Below are 10,059 nucleotides of genomic sequence, written 5' to 3'. Positions count from 1 at the left end.
CATGGCACACACTGACCAGTAGGGGGCAGACACTCAATGCAGGAGCTGCCCCCTGGTGGTTACTGTGCTCCCACAGGGGGAGCTCTGCTCAGCCACAAGCCAGGCTGACGGCTGCCAGCACAGCAGTGGTGATGGGAGCCTCTCCCGCCTCCTCAGCAGCACTAAAGATGTCTAACTGCAGCTTAGGCCTCCTCCCCTGGGGAGCAGGTGGACATCCCCCGAGGGGTCCCAGACTGCGAGAGGGCACAGGCCAGGTGGAGGGACCCCTCTGAGTGCACAAAATTTTGTGCACCAGGCCTCTAGTCTATATATATAAAGGGCTAAGTATTCGGCCTTTACGGCCGTCCAACCTACCAAATGACTGGTACATATGACACACACTGGCAATGTAAAAATAAACATTGACTCGCACATGCGCAATACATATAAAGCTCTCACTGGCACCAATCGCACATGTGTGTTTTGATCTGTCATTGTTGAGCGTGAATTTGGTTGTTTTTTAACATAGTTGTGTCAGATTCTTTGTCCTCAAAATGAGCACGTTCATAAATTAAATGAAGAAATTTTGGATGTACTCAATGGAGATGTTCACACATATTTGAGTGATGATTCCATCGATTCAACAGATGATGCCGAAAAGAAAATTTTCTCATCAAATTGCTTACTAGTATTACTCCTTCGGGAATGCCGTGTCATAAATTAAAATTGAAAGTACGTGCAATCATCATGCTACTGAGAAATCTTAATAGTAAATGGGTTCTTTGTAATGGTTTATTATCAAAAGATTGCGACCTAACATAATCGAAGCTGAAGTATTAACTGGATCTGCGAGTTAAGGAGAGGTTGTTCTGATTCCAAGAAATGATTTGTCCCCATCTGACACTGGCCTCCCATTTAAATTAATTCAAAGACAGTTTCCCATGATGCCAGCATTTGCGATAACTATTACTAAATCACAAGGACAAACTCTAGACAGAGTAGGAATATTCCTACCTAAACCCGTTTTCGCACATGGTCAGTTATATGTTGCTTTCTCTCGAGTTTGAAGAGCATGTGACGTTAAAGTTAAAGTTCTAAATACTTCATCACAAGGGAAATTAGGCAAGCACTCTGAAAGTGTTTTTACTCTTAATGTGGTATACAGGGAGATATTAGAATAAGTTTAATCAGTTTATCAGTTATTTTCATAAACATTTTACTAATATTCTTTCATCTCTGACACTTCTATTATAGAGAAAGGGAGAATAGCAATATTAAAATATTTCTTCTAATTAATTTCCTTTCAATGTGCACGAATCGGTGCACTGGGCCACAAGTTACTCTAATAACCAGTTACCAGTTGTACTGGTATGAGGACAAGGATGGTATCTAGATGATTCACCATTCCCTCCAACAATGCTTACTGCAGAGGGGGCCCTCAGTAAATATGGACTGAAGGGAACGTTTGGAAGTAATTGTAGCTACTGGTTAAAATGACACCGGGAAGCTTCTGTTAGTATTTGCCTTGATTTCTATACTGGGAATAATTATCTGTTTCAAGTACCTCTTCCCCATAACAATATTGCTGGAAGAACGTGTTTTAAAACTGTCACTTTTTGTTTTCTACTCAACAGGTCAGTCAGAATCCATTGGAATCTTACACAAAGTGAAGTCTCAGAATCGTCCGACTCTCCGCCATATTCTTATATTCTATGCAGTTGTGTAAGTAAATGAATTTACTAGAAGTGACTTCAGGAAATGATTCAGTTCTCGCCCGGATGGCATGGCTTAGTGGTTGAGTGTCGACCTGTGAACCAGAAGGTCAGGTTTTGATTCATGGTCAAGGCACATGCCCAGGTTGTGGGCTCCATCCCCAGTGTGGGGCAGCTGATCAATGATTCTCTGTCATCATTGATGTTCCTATCTCTCTCACCCTCTCCCTTCCTCTCTGAAATCAATAAAAATATATATTTTTTAAATGATTCAGTTCTGAAAGGAATCATCTTTTCATGTTGCCAAGAGCCACTGTAAGTCTCAGTTGTCTCTAATGTGACCCAAATCTTTTCTTCCACGGTTTTTGTCTCCTATTGCAGCTTCGGTCACATTTTCATGTTCATCCCTTTCTCATCTAAAAAGTGAAAAGAGGGAGGAAGGGAAAGCAAACTGATTGTGCCAAATCCAGCGGAGGACTAAGGGCTGAGTGGATGCTATTGGCTGGGAAATTACAATGAAGCATCTTTGTCCTGACTGTTTATTTTCCATCCAACCCATGTTCTCTGGCTAGAGGCCAAAACAACTTGAAAATGTCATCCCCTTGATTGAAAACATAGGCACTGACTTTTTAACTTCCCCCTCACTTCCAGACTGTAATCAGTGGTTCTTCTGAAAATAGCCGGACCCAGTTCTGGGCTCTTCCTCACACCGAGGAGGACAGGCCCAGTTTGGTTTCCAGATAAAGCAGGGAACCTGTGAGTCACCAGAGAACAAGACTGGGCACTACAGGCTGGGCCGGGCCCTTCGAGTGAGGGAGGCAGCGCCGGGGAAGGAGGAGCTTCGGGGGCAGCCCGGGAAAGCCTATTAGAATCTCTTATAAGTTGAGGAACTTGGGCTAAAGAATTTTAAATCCCTTGATAGCTCTAAAGTTTTGTGACAAGCATCTACCTTTGAAGAAAGATCTTTTTTAAAATCTCTTTGGCCAAGTTGTTTTAGAAAATACTTTGCCTCGAAGAATGTATAGTTGGCTCAAAATTGTTTTATTTTGTTTTTTCCTGTTAATCCTCACCTGAAATATTTTTCCCATGGGGAGGTAGAGAGAGAGAAACATTCATGTTAAGAGAGAGATATCGATTGGTTGCCTCCCGAATGAGCGGGATCAAACCTGCAACCCAGGTATGTGCCCTCGACAGGAAATCAAACCCAAGACCCTTGTGTGTGTAGGCCAACGATCTGACCACTTAGCCACACCGACCAGGGCTGTCTCTGAGTTTATTATTCTGTGAGCATCAGGGCCTGGCCGTTGACCACTGAGATTTCTCCTTTTCCTTTCCAGTGTCTGTGCGCTAATCCTCTCGACCTTCTACATGCGATACAGAATTAACACCCTGGAGGAGCAGCTGGGGTCACTGACCTCCATTATGGACACCCATCACGCTGAGTAAGACATGTCCCTCCTGCACTAGCATCTGCTTGCTATTCAGACTAGTAGGATGTCTGACCTGAGTTTAGCAACTTTCTTAGCAAATATTAATTAAGCATACATTTTGTATGAGATATTTTAAGTGTATACATGGGGAATACGGAGGTGGGAAGGTCCCAGAAATGAATGACCTGACTGTACATGTCCTTGAGTTGCTATAGTGTTGCCAGTGATGAGGCAGAAACAAGCCTAATTGTACATTATCTTGTTCTTTTATCCTGAGACTCAGTTGTGACCTTGGCCCATTTATTAAAACATGAAAGTTGAGCTGAAAGGGCAAGGAGTTAAGACATTCATAGGAGAGAAGCAGTTCAAGTAACTCAGCACATCTGATCACCGATAACTCTGTATTGGCCCATTTATTTACAAAACTCTTCCTCGCTATAAAGATCCACCTGACTAGCAATTGCTTGATGGTGCCTGTGAAATTTTTCCATCACAGTCATTTTACATGCCTGACCTAATGAAACCTATTCAGACAGAGAGCCCTTTCCTTTAAACCCGTTCCCATGAGGATTTTGACGTACTGCCTAAAAAGTAAAATAAAGTGTTGTTCCACATTAGGAAACATACTTTTAGCAAATGTCCTAAAAGTAGGGATATTCCTCTACACAGAGTACACACCATGTGCTGTTGACTCTATTAGAATGGATGCACACATGCACAAACACAATTTTCTCTCACTGTACCTTATTACTGCTATTCCCATTTTACAGATGAGGTCACTGAGACCCAGAGAAATAATTAGCTTCATGTCTTACAGTTTGAAATAGAATCAAGGATTCCAATGCAGTCTGTATGACTACAAAGACCATACACTGCCAGTCAACCAGTGGCTGCATCTACAACTGAGAAGAGCAACAGTTCTTGCAAATTGATGCTGTAGTGGGGATAGAGAGGTTACTGGAAGCTAATAAAAAGGGTTTAAGAAACCACGGGCTTGAGAATAATTGTCTGATTTTTGTTTGGAAGCCGAGGCACATTGCAGCCACTTAAACAAAAATAGCTTCAGAGATTTCCAGCTGAGCTGTTAAGAATTAGCCCCCAAACATCCAGTCTGGAGTGGGTTACTGCGGGGCCTTTCTGATGTGAACAAGTTAAATGCTCACTCTCTTCTGCTATAACCTGGTTTACTGTTCATGTACATGCCAGAGGTGTTTCTTCCACTTCCGTGTTGGCCGCTCCGGCCCGCGGTAATGTTTCTCTCTGTCCTCGCAGACAGGCAGCGCCGTCCAGCCTGGGGTCGCAGGTGCAGTTAAACGCAGAGGCCCTCTGCCGGGAGCTCACCGCGAACATCATGAAACTAGAAAAGGTGATTTCTTTTCCGTGCTGGGGCAGCCGTGGCGGGGCCTGCCGCTTGCCATAGATCAGTGGTTACACATTAAAACCCTGCTGGTGTGTGCAGCGAGCAGCCTACATGGCCAAACCCAGCCCGGGGATTACATGGTAAATGTGAAAGACCATTTTTTATTTCCACCAAGAAATAGGTTCCGATCTCATTTTCCTTGTTGGTCTGTCTCCTGGCTTTCCTCCTTGGTTAGAAATAGTTCTCTGTGCCACAGAGCCCAGGGGCAGGTGACCTCTGACACAGGGCTGGGGGAGGGACCCAGGAGGGAGTGTCCCAACCGAGAGTGCAGCCCCACCTCCACCCAGGCCCACGGTGGCCACACACAAATTACTGCATTCATTCCCTGTCGTAACCCTGAGAGATGGATGACACTGTTCCTATGTGACCGAGAAGAATCCAAGTTCCTATTAACTTGCCCAAGGAGACAAGGCTAGGAAGTCGGCAGACGTGGAATCGGAAGCAGGTCTGTGTGACATCAGTTGTGCTTGGAAGCCCCCTGCTCTCCTGCCCCTCAGAATCCAGCCTTAGTCCTTGCTGACAGCCCACTGATGTGCCTGTACCACTAAAGGTACCTTCCTATAGGGCAGCTGTGAGGCAGGCCTGTCCTCATGCCCGTGGTATTCTTAGAACTCAGTAGTAGGACAGCGAACAGGAGAAAAAGCCAGGCATGCCAGAAATATCCTCGTTAAGCCTGATTAACATTTCTTATCCTGTCAACGTGTTTGTCCCTTCCCCTCTAAAAATCTGTTTTCACCCTAACCCTTAAGGAAAGGGTTCGGGGAGTTAAGTGTTCAGTTCAAACCCACAAATGCCCAGTAGCTTTCCACGATAGTGCAGTTACACTTACTTGGGGAGAAACATGAACTACAAATGAGTCAAACTGTTTGTTTTGCTTTACCAAATGTTATCTAACATTGACCCACTGAAGTATGGAGAGCAAAGGTGTTCCCCAACTCCTGTCCTTAAACCAGGGCATGCCAGATCCTTCCTATCGCTTCACTGTATCTCCAGGCTGACTTGAAACCTTTTCTCTTTTAAATCGAAATCCACCTAGAGGAGGTATGGGGTAGCAAGCAGAATTATTTTCCTTTCTACAACGGTAGTTGTTGAGACTTCAGATAATTTTTAGTTTTCTTTGTAATGAAATGTTGACCAGTGTTTGGGCTTCTATGCTGACCAAGTGAGTGGGCTGGTTTTGATTTTCTATCTTGCTCCCTCTGGCATATGCCGGAATTCTTTGGACCAGAAGCACACAGAATCCTGCCGCCTTCGCCTGTGTTTCTTCCCATTCTCCTGCCGGCCTGGCTGGGACACCACATTCTATAAAGAGTCAGATAAACAGGAGCCCGGACAGAGCCCCGCCACTCAGCTACGAGGCCACACTAGGTTCCTGGAGAAATCTCTGTCCTGAAGCAGAAACAGACAAAAGTGGGTTTAGAGTCAAAATGCATATGTTGACGTTCTAAAAAGTTATAAAGTGCACACCTGACTCTAAGGAATGGAAGCAGAAGTTACCAGGCCACACCCTTGTTCCTTGGGGTCGGTCTGCCCCTCCAGCCAGAGGCAGTCAGGCGATGGTGCAGCCCCGCCTGCTGGTGAAACCACAGGCAGCCGTGTGTGGCGGGAACTGGAGCCCCGTCTCAGCTCCTTCACTCAGGGCCGGCAGTTCCCTTCTGCCCTCCGTCAGGGGCTGTTCTTGTCCAGGCCCCTGACCTGCTCTGCTTGTAACTTCCCGATTTCTGTTCATGGCCTCAAGGCCCTTCCGTCATCCTTGTTGGAAATCTAAGAATAATTTTTAACACCCCCTCTTTTCCACCTGCCTAATGGGTGGAGCAATCCTCTGCCGTCTATCCTCAGATGCTTCCCAGGGGCAGCATCTCTGTCCATTCTGGCCCCTTGCACCCAGCCCAACAGTGGGCGCTCCGATCTCATTGTGGTTTTTATTTGCATTTTCCTGATTACCACCACAGGTGAACATCTTTTTATATATTTATTGGCCCTTTGGATTTTGTTCTGTAAATTATCCCCTTTGTTTTACTTTTGGGGTTTTTTTGTCTTTATAGGAATGTTCTATATATTTTGGACATCAGTTCTTGGTTTCTTTCTTTTTTTAATCTTTATTTTTGAACATATTGCAGATGTCCCCCTTTTTCCCCACTCCCACCCCCTCCCTGTGTTTGTCCGTGGGCTATGCTCATATGCATATACACTCACTGGTTAATCTCTTCCTCCCCTCCCCCCACCTCCCCTCTGAAACATGGCAGTCTCTTGCTTGTTTTGTGTCTCTGGATCTGTTTTGTTCATCAGTTTATTTTGTTCTTAGGATTCCAGAGTATTATGCTAATTGAAATAAGCTAGTCAGAGAAAGACAAGTATCACATGATTGCACTCATATGTGGAATCTAATCATTTCTTTTTCTGTCTTCCCACTACTGCTTTTACCTTTGGTCCTGTGGGATAGGTAGGGAAGACACGAAGTAGGAAGGTGGAGGACGAAGGCAATGCCTTTTGTGGGTAAAAAAGGAAATACTTATTTTCTTAGTGTTGGAAATGGCATTCATGGCAGAACAGTACAGGAGGAAGAGCATATATCCTGGACTCAAACCTCTGTTCTTAGCCCTACTCTTCCCTTTACTGTCTGTGCAACTGGTCTTTCTCCAGAGCCTCTGGCCCTCGGTTTCCTGTGTAAACCTGCCTGTGTGGTGGTGGTGTGTGGTGAAGGGGAGCATGCGTGGAGTTCCTGGCACAGATGTGTTAAACCCCTCCCTCTTCACATAGCCTGCGTGTGCCCGTCGGACATCACAGACTCTTTTCCCAAAGAATACATTCTCTTCTGTTTCCCAGTGATCCTTTACTACCATTCTCTGGTGAGAATGTCTTGCTCTGAATTATTTTAAGAAAATGTTTACTCAACAAACATTTTCTAAGGACATTTTTAATGCCCAACCCTGTACTGTAGTCTTGAGACCCAATGATAGGACATGGTCCCTGTCCCTGTGAAATTCACAATCTTCTGGGAAATGTATGATATCTAATAAGAAACTTAAATGCTATTGTTTTAATACATTTTTTTAAATATATTTTATTGATTTTTTACAGAGAGGAAGGGAGGGAGACAGAGAGTTAGAAACATCGATGAGAGAGAAACATCGATCAGCTGCCTCCCGCACACCCCCCACTGGGGATGTGCCCGCAACCCAGGCAACTGCCCCCGACCGGAATCGAACCCGGGACCCCTCAGTCCACAGGCCGACGCTCTATCCACTGAGCCAAACCGGCTTTGGTTTCAGAGAGGAAGGGAGAGGGAGATAGAAATATCAACGATGAAAGAAAATCATTGATCGGCTGCCTCCTGCACACCCCACACCGGTGATCGAGCCCACAACCCGGGCATATGCTCTGACTGGGAATCAAACCCTGACCTTCTGGTTCATAGGTTGATGCTCAACCGCTGAGCCGTGCTGCTGGGTGGAACTTTAAACGTTATTATGTGGTGTTTGTCTCAGACTATCCAATGGGCTCTGTAAGCACCAGCTCCCTGCTGTGTCCGAATCCTTTGGGTCACACCTGGTGTCTCCAGTGCTGTGTAGTTCTTCCTCCTGTTTTCTCTTGGTCTCTTCCGACATTTTATCTTTGTGCCGCTTTCTTTCCCTGCCCTCTCTTTTTTCATTTTAAAGTGGATTGTCTAACAGGTCTATGCCTTTCAAAAGCATTTGTTTGGCTGATCCAAAGTTAGCCGCTGGGTAGTTGTGTGTTTTTTTTTAAATAATCTCATGCACTACATAGGCCATAGCAAATAGGCCCTTCATAGACCCCATTCTATTTAATAACAGGAGCTTCTCTGTTATTGTTTCAAGATACAGAACAACTTACAGAAATTGCTTGAGAATGGCGACTGACCGACCAGACTGCTTGGGCCAACGTGATACCTCGCGCTTCCCTTTGAAGAAGGTGCTCCCGGAGGCGCCCGGCGAGTGCTCCCTGCTGGCCGGAGGAGCGAGCGGAGAGGCACCCAGCCACATTCGCACTTGGAGGTCTCCAGCTCAGGAAAGGGGGGAGGGGAATGATTCTGGTGCCTGTGCAATAAAAGTTGACCTTGACTCTCAGAGGAAGTGTTCCGCGTCGCTGCCTGAAGGAACCAGCCCCGTCTCGGGAGGACCTGGTGGACACTCGTGAACGACTGTGGTTCGGTGGCCATCGTGACTGTCAGCAAACACTCCACAACGTGCCTTGTCAGTCCCTCTCCCCCTCCCCTACACCGCAGCCTTCAAGCTAAGGGATAGATCGTGTGCCAACAGCCCGAGCTGGCCCTCTGAAGATTTAGCCATAACTCTCCAGAAGGCAATAAGGAGCTCTAATGGACAGGCTTGCTTCAAAGAAATGACCCCAGCATTTTGTCTTTTTTTTTTTCCTTCTACTGTTATGTTCTGGTTTAAATCATCTGTGTATCCTAATTTCTCAATTGAATATTGGCAAAAATATTGGGCAAAGCAAATAAACCATCCATTCACATTTTGTTTTGTCCCTCTAACTAATACGTAATTGAACTGATTCTCACCCGCCCCAAGTCAAGAATCTGCGAGGCCTGGGACTGAAATACTAAATAAACTTACTCGAAACCAAAACTAATCTTTAAACCAAAAAGTAGAATGTGATTTGATACACGATGAAAAACATGGAATTTTTAAGATTATAGGTGGACTATGTTACTTTTGAAAAAGGATGTCTGTATTGAATGTTGAAACCCATTTCAGCATAACGACAGAACGCTTTTGTGCTTTTGCTGACTAAAGAAATAACCGGTGGTTTGATAACTTCTATTTACCATAGGGTTGCCTGGTTTTTATTAAAAATTATTTAGGTACTGTAAGATCTGTAATATGAAAGGTATTCCGTTTCTGTCTGCAATGCATTTTATAATCATTTCTATGAAATGTATTTTATTTAATCAGATAAGCTAATAAGTGAATTGGTTACATCATTTGTGTCTGTTAGCCTACTGGACAAGAATTGTGCCTGGTGCACCCTGGCTTTTAATAAATACTCATTGGTGAAAACACCTTGCTAGCACTGTGCTTTGTCAATTTCTTAATTCTTTTAACAGACATTTTTTTAACTGCTTCTTACTTCCTCCCTACTACTTCCAACTCACCCATACTTCTTTTCTCCTGAGTATTCATTTCTGAACTCAAAGTTATTTAAATTTGGGTTGTAATAATATGAGGGAAAGAAAAAACTCTGAAATCAGAAAACCAATGCTGGACTCCTGGGTCCACATTTTATGAGCTGTGTGACCTTAAGCAAGGTATTTGGCCATTCCTCCCACCCCCCACCCCCGCTATTTTATTGAAAGGACCAACAAAAAGTCACTGGGAAGAGTAAATGTAATAATGTCTCTAAAGTATATTGCTGTGTCATGCAAGTAGTATAATCTCATAACAGGTTACCATATTCATTATTTGTTTAATGTTTTCATGTCCAGCATTCCAGTTTTATAAAAGTTCTGTGTCAATGCTTTTTTAATTTCTTTTATCCT

General features: G+C 44.4%; 1 protein-coding gene across 3 annotated transcripts in view; it reads left to right on the top strand.

Annotated features, from left to right (window-relative positions):
- GRAMD3 (GRAM domain containing 3) overlaps positions 1 to 9,590 on the top strand; it is a 98,318-nt gene extending 88,728 nt beyond the window's left edge. Inside the window, exons 11-14 of one of the 3 annotated variants that reach the window (XM_015564376.1) lie at positions 1,614 to 1,701; positions 3,029 to 3,133; positions 4,394 to 4,487; positions 8,387 to 8,524. In XM_015564376.1, coding sequence (XP_015419862.1) covers positions 1,614 to 1,701; positions 3,029 to 3,133; positions 4,394 to 4,487; positions 8,387 to 8,422 — 323 coding nt within the window. In that variant the 3' untranslated portion in view covers positions 8,423 to 8,524. Of the gene's footprint in view, positions 1 to 1,613; positions 1,702 to 3,028; positions 3,134 to 4,393; positions 4,488 to 8,380 lie in introns of all 3 variants that reach the window. The other 2 variants (XM_006764380.2, XM_015564375.1) reach the window with 2 other exon arrangements.
- Positions 9,591 to 10,059: the final 469 nt, after the last annotated feature.

Source organism: Myotis davidii, unplaced genomic scaffold (genome assembly GCF_000327345.1).
Source record: "Myotis davidii unplaced genomic scaffold, ASM32734v1 scaffold159, whole genome shotgun sequence".
NCBI lineage: Eukaryota > Metazoa > Chordata > Mammalia > Chiroptera > Vespertilionidae > Myotis > Myotis davidii.
Note: the sequence above shows the minus strand (reverse complement) of the source record. Positions and strands in the feature narration are given on the sequence as shown.